The sequence below is a fragment of the Mus pahari genome, chromosome 2 (assembly GCF_900095145.1).
Source record: "Mus pahari chromosome 2, PAHARI_EIJ_v1.1, whole genome shotgun sequence".
NCBI classification, from domain to species: Eukaryota; Metazoa; Chordata; class Mammalia; order Rodentia; family Muridae; genus Mus; species Mus pahari.
This window is the reverse complement of record NC_034591.1, coordinates 157,664,207-157,677,952: the sequence shown is the minus strand read 5'-3', so window position 1 is coordinate 157,677,952 and position 13,746 is coordinate 157,664,207. Positions and strand designations below refer to the sequence as shown.

Sequence of the window (13,746 nt, the reverse complement as noted above, 5' to 3'; positions counted from 1 at the left end):
TCCCAAGTGCTGGGATTAAAGGCGTGCACCACCACTGCCTGGCTAGAATTAATTTCTTTTCTTGAAAGGTGCTGACTTTTCACTTAAAGTAGCCTTGCCATTTTGTGTAAAGTAGCCTTGTCTTTGTGTTCTGTACTGTTGGTAATGGTGGCAGACCTAGAAGTGAAAATCATGACTACTGTGTTGATAGAATTTTTTTATTTATTTTTTATTTTTATTTTTTTGCGAACCTGGAATTTACTCTGTAGGACAGGCTGGCCTCAAACTCTTGGCAAGGCTCCTGACTCAGCCTTCTAAGTACTGGAATTATAGGCCTGTGCTACCCCTCCCTCCTGGCTCATTGTGACAGATTGGGAAATTAGTTCTTTATTTGGCACATGCCTTTCTCAGTTTCCTATTTATCTTGATTGCTTAGATGAGCAGCCTATGTCGTCCTTACCTTCTGATTTTGTTGTAGCTGTTCTTCAAGTGGACATACTGACTCCTCCCTCAGTGCTGATGTAATGATGCATGCTCTCTGTTCTCTATGGAGCTGCTCAGGTAGACCAGTAGGTGATCCCTGTGCCTTGTATCCTACTTGCTTACCTGGGCAGATCAGCCCTTCTTCCTTCTTTTAGGATATTCATCTGTTCCCCTTATTTTATTAATCCTCACTCTGCTTATCTGCCACTAGCATTTATTAGCCCAGTACCCATCCTTTCTCCCCTCCTCATTAGGTAATCTCTTGCTATGCAGACCAGACTGGCTTCGAATTTAGAGATCTGACTTCTCTCCTGAGTGCTAGAATTAAAGGCATGTGCCACCACTCCCAGCCTAGCATTTTTAACTATTTTTGATGTTATATTTGAATAGTTTCTTCTTTTTTTTTTTTTTTTAGGTAAAATTCGGTAATACAACCTTTAAGACAGATGTGTATCTCAAGTCACTCAATCCTCAGTGGAACTCGGAGTGGTTTAAATTTGAGGTAAGCTGTTGGTTTGGGTGTGATCCCTTTTCCTCAGAAGGATAAAGAACACATTCTCCTTTAAGAATTCTAGTTTGTATGCCTGGGAGACATTTCTTCTGTTCATTTGGGAGGATTGGTTTTGAAGCATTACATCATAGTTAAAATCTATGCCAAAACTGATGAAAAATGGTGTCCTCATAGACATTATGTTCCTGTTTTCTCTGGGCTCTAGCATATATCAGATCTAAAGCACAATGCACAGACTCGGAAACAAACACAGTCTTGTCTTTTTAAACTACTTTGTAGCTATAATGGAGCTGAGATTGACCCTGAGCTCTTGGTCCTCCTGCTCCTGCTTTGCAAGTGCTGGGTTATAGGCATCTGATCCCAGGCTCGGTTCCTACCACTTTTCAATTTCAAGGCCAGGCCTTGCAATATTATCCATGCTGGCCTTGAGTTAAGACCCTTCTGCCTCAGCCTCCCTTGCAGCTTGTTCATTCTTACAGTTTCATTTTAGGTACACCTCCGTAGCATTAGGTACATTTATAGTGTTTTGTAAACATTACTACTATTTCCAAAACTTTATTACTCTAAACAGAAACTGTATTCTTTGAGCCATAATTTCCATCCCCTTCTTTTTATTGACCTTGGTAGCTTTTTGTTTTGTTTTGTTTTGTTTTTTTGTTTTTGTTTTTTGGTTTTTTTGAGACAGGGTTTCTCTGTATAGCCTTGGCTGTCTGGGAACTCACTCTGTAGACCAGGCTGGCCCTGAACTCTGAAATCCACCTGCCTCTGCCTCCTAAGGTAGCTTCTGATGCTTCTTGTTTCCTTGAATTTACTTAGGACATAACTCACCGTGCATTCGAGGATGACCTGGAACTTCTGGTTCTTCTGCTGCTATTTCAGACTTCTGAGATTATAGACTTCTTGTTTTACATTTTACTCATCCATCCATTCATTCATTCACTCATTTTTTTTTTATGTATATGGGTGTTTTGCCTGCTTGTGTGTGTGAGCACCATGTATGTGCACGGTGGCTTGGAGAGCTAAGCCTGTGTCCTCTGGAAGGGCAACCAGTGCTCTTAATCACTGAGCCTCTTTCTAGCCCCTGGGCTTTATTTTTAAATTTAATTATTTATCTTTTTGTTGTTGAATTGTAGAAATTACTTATGTGTGTATATATTTGCATATACATTCATATATATGTATATTTTGCTAGAGATTGAGTTTAGGTCTTTATATGTATTTTTAATATTTATTCTTATATACCACTTGCAGATACTTTCTGATCTTCAGTAGGTTTTACTTTATTTTATTTTATTATTTTTAAAAATTTATTTATTTATTATATGTAAGCACACTGTAGATGTCTTCAGACACTCCAGAAGAGGGAGTCAGATTTTGTTACAGATAGTTGTGAGCCACCATGTGGTTGCTGGGATTGGAACTTGGATCTTCAGAAGAGCAGTCGGGTGCTTTTTTTTTTTTTTTTTTTTTTAATGATTTATTTATTTATTATATGTAATTATACTGCAGCTGTATTCAAGAGAGCATCAGATCTCATTATGGATGGTTGTAAGCCATCATGTGGTTGCTGGGATTTGAACTCATGACCTTTAGAAGAGCAGTCGGGTGCTCTTACCCACTGAGCCATCTCACCAGCCCTATTTTATTTTATTTTATTTTATTTTATTTTTTTTGTCAAGACTGGGTTTCTTTGTGTAGCCCTGGCTATCCTGAAATTCACTCTCTAGACCAGACTGTCATTGAACTCGAGGATCTGCCCTTCTGAGTACTGGGATTAAAGCCATGTACCATCACTGACTGCTTGCTTTCTTTCTTTCTTTCTTTCTTTCTTTCTTTCTTTCTTTCTTTCTTTCTTTCTTTCTTTCTTTCTTTGTTTCTTCCTTCCTTTCTTTCTTTCTTTCTTTCTTTCTTTCTTTCTTTCTTTCTTTCTTTCTTTCTTTCTTTCTTAGAGTTATTTATTTATTTATTTTATATGAGTGCACTGTTGCTGTCTCAGACACACTGGAAGAGGGCATCAGATCCTATTACAGATGGTTGTGAGTTACCATGTGGTTACTGGGATTTGAACTCAGAACCTCTGGAAAAGCAGTCAGTGCTCTTAACTGCTGAGCCATCTCTCCAGCCCCTGACTAGTTTCTTGATACTTTTTTTTTTTTTTTAAAGATTTATTTATTTATTATATGTAAGTACACTGTAGCTGTCTTCAGACACGCCAGAAGAGGGAGTCAGATCTTGTTAAGGATGGTTGTGAGTCACCATGTGGTTGCTGGGATTTGAACTCTGCACCTTTGGAAGAGCAGTTGGGTGCTCTTACCCACTGAGCCATCTCACCAGCCCTTGATACTTTTTTTTGATGTACAGATTTTTTTTTTAATGAAGTTTGGTACATACAGATTCATGTTGCTGTTTATGCTTTTGGTATCACAAATCCCCTTCCTGTGTTTTCTTCTGAGAATATCATGTATGATGTAAGAGGCTGGCCAATTTCTTTCTTGTGCTTATAGTAATTTGGGTATTTTCTTTTTCTTTTTTGTTTTGTTTTCGAGGCAGGGTTTCTCTGTGTAGTCCTGGCTGTCCTGGAACTCACTCTGTAGACCAGGCTGGCCTTGAACTCAGAAATCCGCCTGCCTCTGCCTCCCAAGGGCTGGGATCAAAGGCGTGCGCCACCACACCTGGCTAATTTTTATTTGTTAAGAGACTTATTTGTCTATTGATGAGAGCTAAGACTCTCTTTTTAGTTTACAAGTCAACCAGGTGCTGGAGAGATGGCCCAGTGGTTACAACGACTGGCTGATTTTCCAGAGAACCATTCGGTACCTGGCTTTCATGTGTGGGCAGCTCACAACTGCTTTGAGAATTTCTGAGGATCCAGTGCAGTTTTCTGGCCTCTATGGGCACATGTATTCATATATGCATGTGTATATAAACACACATACCACACACAAGACATCTTAAACACACACACATGAACACACATATACACACATGTCCATGCCCACACCCATATGCCACACCCTCACAAAAATCTTAAAAGTCAAAAGAAGATGCTGTATGTGAGATACACACCAGGATGCTGTGAAATGCCAAGGTCTGATGGGAGAGAATGGAAGGCCTATTCTTGGTACTTGTTAATTTACCCATGTCTTCACTCATGCTACCCATTTTGAGCTTTATTTTCCTCAGTGTGTATCTTTTCAGAGGTGCATTGGGGTGGCTGTAATTCTGTGTTCATACAGGAAGGTCTTGTGTGGCAGTAGTGAAGCTGGGTATTACTCTTAAATCAGTTAGGCATTAGATTGGTTTGAATATTGGCATTTTGAGACACTTGTGTTCTTCAGGTAATATACAGGCATGAATAGTCTAGGCATGCTGTCTTAGTCACTGTGTTGTTGCTGTGAAGAGATACCCTGACTAAGGCAACACTTAAAGCATTTAATTCAGGGTTAGCTTACAGTTTCAGAGGTTTAGTCCATTATCATCATGATAGGAGCATATATGGTGTTGGAACTACATCGTTATCCACAAGCAGAGAGAGATGAACCATGCCTGGCATGGGCTTGAAACCTTAAAGCCCAACCCCGTTGACATAATCCCTTCAACAAGCTTACATTTCCTAATCTTGTTAATCATTGCAAATAGTACCACTCCCTAGTGATTAAGTATTCAAATATATGGGCCACTGGGCCATTCTTTTTTTTTTTCTTTTTTTAAAGATTTATTTATTTATTTGTTATATGTGTGTACACTGTAGCTGTCTTCAGACACTCCAGAAGAGGGCGTCAGATTTTTGTTACGGATGGTTGTGAGCTACCATGTGGTTGCTGGTATTTGAACTTAGGACCTTTGGAAGAGCAGTCAGTGCTCTTAACCAACCGCTGAGCCATCTCACCAGCCCCACTGGGGGCCATTCTTATTCAAAATACCACATTCTACTCCAGAGCCCCCATAGGCTTGTAGCCATATCATAATGCAAAGATGTATTCAGTCCAGTCTCAAAAGTCCCCACAGATGTTACTGCCTTAACACTCTTTAAACATGCAGGGTTCAGGGTTCGAAGTCTCTTTTGAAACTCATGGCAGTCTATTAACTCTTACCTGGTAAAATGAAAAGGCAGATCATATACTCTAACACACAATGCACAGATTATACATCATCATTCCAAGACGGTGGAAAGGGAGCGCAGTGAGCAAATACTGGACGAAAGCGATACCAAAACCAGCTGGGCACACTCCAAACTCTACCTCTCCATGTAATACCAAAACACGCTTCAAATCTCAGCTTGCAGCTTTGTCGACTGCACCATCCTTCTCTTTGTTGGGCTGGTTCCACACCTCGTCTATAGCTCTCCCAGGCAGGTATCCCATAACTCTTGTGGTTGAATATTTTTAATCCTAATCTAGGGTTTCTACCCCGTCTTTGACCGTTTAGTTCCCAGATAAAAGACACACACAACCTTTATATTTATAATAAGCTTTAATCAACACAAGAGTTGGGCAGATATTTATACTCTGTGCTACTCTATTTCCCAGCCAGTAATCCTTTTATATAATATGCCATGTTTCATCTGGGCTGCTCTTAACTCCAGCCAGCCAGCCCACATGGCCACCACTTGAAGATTCTTAGCCCATGGCAGCTTCTTCTTTTTTCACCTTCTTCCCTCTCCTTGTGCTCTCCTCAGACCCCAAGTCTGGGAACCTAAGGACCTTCCCTCCATCCCCCCATCTCCCTTCTGCCCAGCTATAGGTTGTAGGCATCATCATTCACCAATCAGGGATAGCTTGGGGGACAAGTTTATATAGCATTACTTGTGTACGTTCAGACATTCTTGTCCATGGAGGTAACCAGGCCTTGGGGGCCAAAATTTAGATTACAATAAAAACTAAAGACCAAAGCTTAACAGACTCTGGCATCTCTAACATCTTAGGGGTCTTTACCACAATCTAGGCTTTACCTATGCAACTTCATGTTATGGCCTCTCTAGGCCTTCATGGGAGGGCACCCCATACATACCTGGCCTCAGCACCTCTCGTATCCCTGACTCTAAAACCTGAATCACATGGTTAAAGCTACCAAGTTCTGCTTGCTGGGGCTGGAACACGGTTCCCTCCTTCAAAGGCATCCTCATCAGCTTGCCTTCACTCCTTAAGCTTGTCTGCATTACTTTTCACAAGTTGGAAGCTGAGTTGAGGTCACCACTCGTTATTCCATTTAGCATCAGTCTTCCTTTCCCTCCTCCCAACCCCTAACAGAGTTTCTCTGTGTAGTCTTGACAATCCTGGAATTTACTCTGTAGACTAGGCTGGCTTTAAACTCAGAGATCTGCCCGCCTCTGCCTCCCTGGTGCAGGGATTAAAGACACGCACTACCACTATCTGGCTTTGTTTAAACTTTTTCTTTCTTTGTGCAGTGAATTTAGCTCCATTACACTTCCTGGTGCTCCTTTTCTCCTCAAGCCATACATTTTTTTCCTTCTTTAGCTTGCTCCTTTTCATTATAGATATGTATAAGAATGATCTCTAATAACCACAGGACAGAGTCAATACTAGACTGTCTTGAAATTTCTTCTGCCAATGCTATATTGATCCTCAATTTAGCCCTGACAGATTTTTTTCCAACAAGGGCAGAAAGCAGCCACATTCTTTGCCAAAATATCACAAGAATGGTCTCTAGATTACTTACTAGTATTTTTCTCTGAAACCTCTTGAGCTAGGCCATCATGATCTACATTGCTCACAGAACCTCTGTCTTCCTTGCTCACACTAGCATGACCCATGCCACTTCAAGTGTTCAGCTTCTTTCCTAGTCCAACGCCTCAAAGTCTACATTCTGCCAATAAGCAGCATGGTAAGGCCTGGCACAGCAATACCCTTCCCCTGGTAACAACTTCTGTCTTAGTCACTGTTCTATTTCTAAACTTATTTTTAAAAAAGGCATTTAACTGGGGGCTTGCTTACAGTTTCAGAGTCTTAGTCCATTATTATTATGTGAGAGCAGGCATGGTTCTGAAAAAGTAGTGGAGCTACATCCAGATCACAGGCGGGGGCGGGGGGCAGACTCAGCCAGACTACACCTGGCATGGACTTTTGAAATCTCAGACCCCCCTCCCCCCATACACTCACACTTCCTCTAAAATGGTCACACCTCTTAATCCTTTTCAATAGTGCCACTCCCTGATGACTAAACATTCAGATATATGGGAGCCATCCTTATTCAACACTTGATTTTAGCCAAAAGGCTGAGAAGCAATGCTATCCTTATTCAAACACCACATATACTAAGGAAACAAAATGCAAGTTGGAAAGCTGCTAAGCTGGGCAGTGCTAGCACACGCCTTTAATCCAGTGCTTGGGAGGCAGAGGCAAGAGGATCTCTGTGAGTTCGAGGCCAGCCTGATCTGCAGACAAGTTCCAGGACAGCCAGGACTACAATGAAACCCTGTCTCAAATAATAGAACAAAACAAGCTGCTGCTATACTTGTGGCTCAGCTCACAGCCAATAAGGAATCCACTTGTGACATTGGCATGGCAGACAGTAGTTACCATTCCTAATGATCTCCCTGTGGGATGTGCCCGTGTGTCTCCAAAGAACCACTTCTGAGTAGCTTCTCTGTGTCTGAGCTTTCTGCAAAGGGACTCAGTTGTAGAAACTGTTCTTCCTTTCTCCAAAGGTTCCCAGGGGATGGCTCCCTTTAAGAGGCTCCCACTTTACCAAGCTCTGGGTACTAGTTGCACTTAGAACTTACTACTTGCAAGAGAGGCTGGGAAATGTAATCTTTTTAATGGGACATATTGCTATGCATATGCTATTATGTTTGATAATATCTAAACATTTAAAATATTTCTGAGAAACCAGGCATGTTGGCACATGTCTTTAATCCTACCACTGGGGAAGCTGAGGTAGAGCCCATCTTGGTCTATCTATTGAGTTCCAGGACAGCCTAGGCTTTACAGAAAGACCCTATCCTCCTCTTCCCCAGTTTCTTTTACACATGGGCACAGGCACACACACACTCACAGCCGCACACATTCACACACACACACATTTCTGAGGAAGTTCTTACTTCTTGCTATTCTGGAATTGCATCCAGGGCCTTGTGCTTGCTGTATGCCTCACATGCTCTGCCACTGATTTTTGTGCTTGTGTTTGCTAATATCTCTCCCTCTGTCCTTAAAGATAATCCCTAAGATCCCTTTATGGTTTAGTAGTGCATAGCTTTGTGATGCTTAAGGTTTCAAAGGTTTAAGATTTAATTTCAGGGTGTGCTTTTAGGTGGATGATGAAGATTTACAAGATGAACCTCTGCAGATCACAGTACTTGACCACGATACTTACAGTGCAAATGATGCTATTGGCAAAGTGTACATTGACATCGACCCTTTACTGTATAGTGAAGCTGCCACAGTCATCTCAGGGTGGTTCCCAATTTATGACACCATACATGGTAAGGAGCGACACTAGAAGGAAATGAAATGCAGCTTGGTTTTCTCTGTTTATCTGAAGGACATTTGTACTACACTGTTCTTTTTAACATCATATTTCTAAAAGACATCTTGAAAAATAGACAAGTAACCAAATGTTGCTGAGAGAATCACCATTTTTCTGAGCAGTTAAACTGCCTGCTGGCTCCTGTGTGGCAGACAAAGGAGTTGTGTCATTTAAAAGCTGTCTCTCGAGGTGGGGTGGCTTTGCTGGAGCATTTCCTAGCCAGCATTATACTCTGGGATGGTCTCTAGCACTGACAAAAGCAAGAAAAGAAAAAGTAAAGTCAGAATAACCATGTATTGGTAGTCTATATTTTTAAAATATGTTTTCTAATTTTGTTATTTAAAGCTGATCCTTATCCAGAGATGATGGTGCATGCTTTTAGTCCCAGTATTTGGGAGGCTTAGTAGAAACACTGTGAGTCGGAGGCTAGGAACATGCGAAGCCCTGCTTTGCTGTTGTGGGCTTCTGTGAAGAAAATAGCTCTCAATTCACAAAGAGTTGAGAGCTATTTTCTTCACAGTGTTCATGTTATTCATGGTTCTATTCAGTTCCTCACGCGCTTTAGAGGAGTTATGACATGTAGAGCAGAAGTGAGACAGAGATTTACAAAAATTGTTTTAGAAAATAGCTATTTTTATAAAAAGTTCAAGCTCATTTTTTATGAGTAAAGAAATCAATGAATGATTAAATTTTTAAAACTTGGCAACCTTAATTTTATTATGATACATATTGGCAAAATTTATAAAAATGTATAAAAATTCCTTGAAATTCTCAGTAATCTTTAGAATGTAAAGGGATTCTATGACCAAAAAACCCTGATACTTGCTAATCTAAGTGGAAAAAGAGCGTGAATTCCTATCCCTAACAGCCTTGTGTGAACATGGCATCTTCTGTGATACCAGAGCTGGAGAGGTGGACATAGGAAATACCTGGAATTTATTAGCCAGTCAGTGATCCTAAGGAGCTAGACATGGACCCAGATGAAAGCCATGAACAGCTATGTGCATGAAATAGTTTCCCAACATTTAACATTAAAGGTTGATTATAATTGGCTTAATACGGGCTCTGTGTTTGAAATCTCCCTTCTTGTTTTAGTAAATCTGGAGGCTTTCCTTAGAAGTTGTTAAGAGAAGAGGACAGTCAAGCCCAGGCAGTCAGTAAATGTTCAGCAGCAGGGCGGGGCCGTTTCTTTATTGCAGTGTGTTCTGAAAGTTCATGGATAAACTCTCATGTTAAATCAGAGTCCACGTGGCGGAGGAGTATATCCTTGGTGACACTGAGAGCTGACTTATTCTTGCCCTTCCTTTTGTTAGTTACCAGCACTATGTAAGTTTGTAAACCTTACTTACATATTGTTTTCTTCTTTCAAACGAGGACGGTGCTACTGTAGGAATGAGCTCACTGGGTCATGTCCTGGGGCTCACCAAGACCTTCCACCACTGCAGTCCCTTAAAGTGGGACTTCATGCCTCAGATAGTCGTAGCTCTCATGGATGAGCCAGTAGGTAATTGTGGACACAGTGCTTTTCTCAGGTTGCCTCACGCTCAACCTTAGTTAGTGTACCGAGGGACCTATGGGGAGTGAGACTAAAACACGACTAGCCGTGCATTTATGACCAGACATTACCTGAGGAGCAGTAGTTGCATCTGTTTGTGTCACGATTTCATTGTACATTTTCTCAACTTAGAAACTTGATTTTCTTTTTTAAATCTGTAGGTATCCGTGGAGAAATCAATGTTGTTGTTAAAGTAGACCTCTTCAATGATTTAAACAGATTCAGACAGTCTTCATGTGGAGTAAAATTCTTTTGCAGTAAGTAAATACATTGTCTTGTTTAACAGAAAAAATTAGTAATTTTTTTTGTGTGTGTGGTTTTTTCAAGACAGGGTTTCTCTGTATAGGCCTGGCTGTCCTGGAACTCACTTTGTAGACCAGGCTGACCTTGAACTCAGAAATCCGCCTGCCTCTGCCTCCCAAGTGCTAGGATTAAAGGCGTGTGCCACCACCACCCGGCAGTAATTTTTAAATATGGAAAACTAATAGAAGGATTAGTTGAAAAAGTGTTAGAGTTTGGTTTTGATATAAGAGAAAAAAATGTTAAATTTCTGTAGCTGGGACTGTTTATTTTGTATAAGAGTAAATGATGTCTAGTTTTTACAAGTTCTTAGAAATTGTTGTTAGGAACCCCCTGAGGCATTTGCTGTCATATAGCACGCTGAGTGAGGGACAGCACTGTGGACCAGTGCACCTGCACCGGTGAGACCCCAGGACAGTGGCATGTGTAGTTCTGCTCTGTTAGTGGGTGGAGCATTCCCAAGTAGTCATCATCAGCATGTGAATACATTTTCCGAGAGACTGGTATGAATATTCCCCCTTCTGAATCTGACTAGATCCTTCTTAAATGCAGCCATACATGTATTTCAGTGAGTCTCAAGTGCATCTGTGTACTGTGTACACAGTACTGAGTACTGTGACTACTCAAGTGCATCTGTGTACTGTGTACACAGTACTGAGTACTGTGACTACTGTACCAGTTGCTTGTCTGGCCATGGATGCTGCTAGGAATAGCAGGTCTGTGGGACTCATCAGCATGTTCACGGAGGGGCTGCAGTGTGAGATGGAAAGACACTCTGCCTTCGTGTTTGCATTGGCTAGCCAGTGTTCATTTTGTTTCCATAGACTTAAATTTATTTTTAACTTGTATAGATTCATGTGTTACTGTGGTATTTTGATTTTCTATTTAATGTCTAGCTATTTTCTGAATCATGAAAGTACAGTTTACATTTGTTATTCTTATGTGAGAAAAGTGAGAGGTCTGATGGCAGGAAATTATTTTTAGGATAAAACAGATCTAACAGGTTCTCTGAGAACTCATAATTGCATTGAGGTTTTATAGTACATATTCTTGCATTAGATCTAAAACATAAAAGCTGGATGGATACTTTTATTTCATTTGTTTATATGTATATGTTTTAAAGATTTAAGTTTGGCTTTGTGATTTATTAAAGGATAATAACTAATTTATTTTAACAGCAACATCTATTCCAAAATGCTACCGAGCTGTGGTAATCCATGGATTTGTAGAAGAACTTGTGGTCAATGAGGATCCCGAGTATCAGTGGATTGATCGAATCCGCACACCAAGGGCGTCGAACGAAGCCAGGCAGAGACTCATCTCCTTAATGTCAGGTGCCCCAGAAAGCTCCCGTACTGTTGATTGGCTTAGTCTTAAATCTCCACTTTCCTTTCACGTCGCCCTTGAAAATTTGCAACAAAGGTTGTGAATTTTAAGTGTTGATTCCTTACCCCAGGCACTATTCCATCAAGCTGTTGAACACTTTTAACAAGTAGAGATCTAAATCAGATGTGTGTGTCTGTGTGTGTGTGTGAACAGGTGAACACATAGGTATGTGTGTCGTTGTGGAGGCCAGAAAACAACCTTAAGTATTCCTCAATCACTGTCTGTTAAAAAACAAAACAAAACAAAACAAAAACCCTTTGTTTTTTTCTTTTTAAAACATGGTTTTGCTCTGGTCTGAAACTCACCAGGCTAGTTTGACTGACTAATTGGTCTCCAGGAATCCATTCCTCAGTGTTCTGATTACAAATATGAGAACCAAAACCAAAACCATGGTATCTGGTAATTGAGCTCTGGTCTTTACTGTACTATAAACACTTTTCTGACTGAGCTGTTTGCCTGGCCCCTTGAAATTTCTCTTAACTGGATAGCAAAAGGACATTATGTTATAGGTGGTATTATGTAAGAGATGAATTCTGTAGATTGGAAGGAGCTCAGAGCAGGGAGCAGTTGTAGTTTCCTCCTTCACATTGTTTGGAATCGCAGCTTAGGCAAGCCGTGTATCTTTGCTCACATGTTCCCTGTGCACAGCCCTGCCTTGAGAACTGACTATGTAGCCTTCTGACCTTCTCTGCTACTTGCCTGACTAGCAGTAGATATGTGCCAGTAGATGTGGAACTTGCTCTGTTGTGTGAGTGTATATGTGCATGTGTGTGTATGTGTGGGCCAGAGGTTAACATCTGTTCCTTTGTTTTCTTGATCACTTTCCACTTCATGTTTTAGAGGCAGAGTCTCTCACTGAACCTGGAACTCATCAGTTGGCCAGAGGACTCTGCTGCTGGGAGTTTGTGTACACACACACACACACACACACTGAAATCAGGTCCTCATGCTTGCACAGCAGAACTTGAGTCATTGAATTGTATCTCCATTCCCTGAATTTGGAGCATGTCTTTCTGGTTCATCCAGCTGTCTAACACCTTGACATGAAGAGTGCCAGCACACAGTGCAGAACTCACAGCATTTCTCACTGAGGTGCATGGATGGATGAGTGAGCATTTCCTCACCATGCTTCAGCTGGTAGCCAGTAGCATCTTACCTCCCCCTCAAGGAGCCTCATCAAATCCTGAGAATCCGTGATTTTTAAACTCTTTTGTTTTTATATTGCTATTATAGCCTTCCTTTTCTGCATATAATACAGAAGTATGAAGTTGCTAATGAGTCTCTTTCTTTCTGTAGGTGAATTACAGAGAAAGATTGGCTTGAAAGTCCTCGAGATGAGAGGAAATGCAGTTGTTGGGTACTTGCAGTGCTTTGACCTGGAGGGCGAGTCTGGGTTAGTGGTCCGAGCCATAGGAACGGCATGCACTCTGGATAAGCTGAGCAGCCCAGCAGCGTTCCTTCCTGCATGCAGCTCCCCATCCAGAGAACTGAAAGAGTAAGTATGAGGCCGTGAGCGGCAGTGAGCGGCTTCCCAGGGGCTTTCTATCTTACCTGCAAGCTCCGTTTGCTTTCACCTTCTGGTAGCAGTGTTCAACATACAATTTTTACTTGTGTGATTTTTCTTAAATATTTCAGATCTTTAGACATCATTTATCTAAAGCATAAAAAGATGAATATTTATGTCCTGTTTTATGAACTTGCTTTCCTCTCTAGGAGACGCTTAGCTGTAACTATATTTACTGTTGGCAATGTGTAAAGAAGACTGCAGGTTGTCCTGTATAAGGTTCTCAGGCTCCAGTGTCTACCATGTGCAGGCAGTTCATAAAAAATACAACCTTGATCCAACATTCTTGGCTTTAAACTATCTTTAGCTTTACAAGAGCTGGGATAGAGGGGCTCAGCACTGTGCATAGTTAAGCAAACTTTTCTCTGAAAGACCAGGTAGTTTAGACTCTGTCTGTCTCTCTGTCTCTCTGTCTCTCTGTCTCTCTGTCTCTCTGTCTCTGTCTCTGTCTCTGTCTCTCTCTCTCTCTCTCTCTCTCTCTCA

The 13,746-nt window shown here is 41.1% G+C and overlaps 1 protein-coding gene across 14 annotated transcripts in view; it reads left to right on the top strand.

Moving 5' to 3' along the window:
• C2cd5 (C2 calcium dependent domain containing 5) overlaps positions 1-13,746 on the top strand; it is an 83,971-nt gene that overhangs the window by 7,959 nt on the left and 62,266 nt on the right. For 13 of the 14 annotated variants that reach the window (XM_021191810.1, XM_021191808.1, XM_021191811.1 and 10 more), the window contains exons 3-7: positions 878-964; positions 8,243-8,414; positions 10,175-10,270; positions 11,492-11,647; positions 12,996-13,194. In XM_021191810.1, the coding sequence (XP_021047469.1) occupies positions 878-964; positions 8,243-8,414; positions 10,175-10,270; positions 11,492-11,647; positions 12,996-13,194 (710 nt within the window). The remainder of the gene's footprint in view (positions 1-877; positions 965-8,242; positions 8,415-10,174; positions 10,271-11,491; positions 11,648-12,995; positions 13,195-13,746) is intronic. The other variant, XM_021191812.1, reaches the window with a different exon arrangement.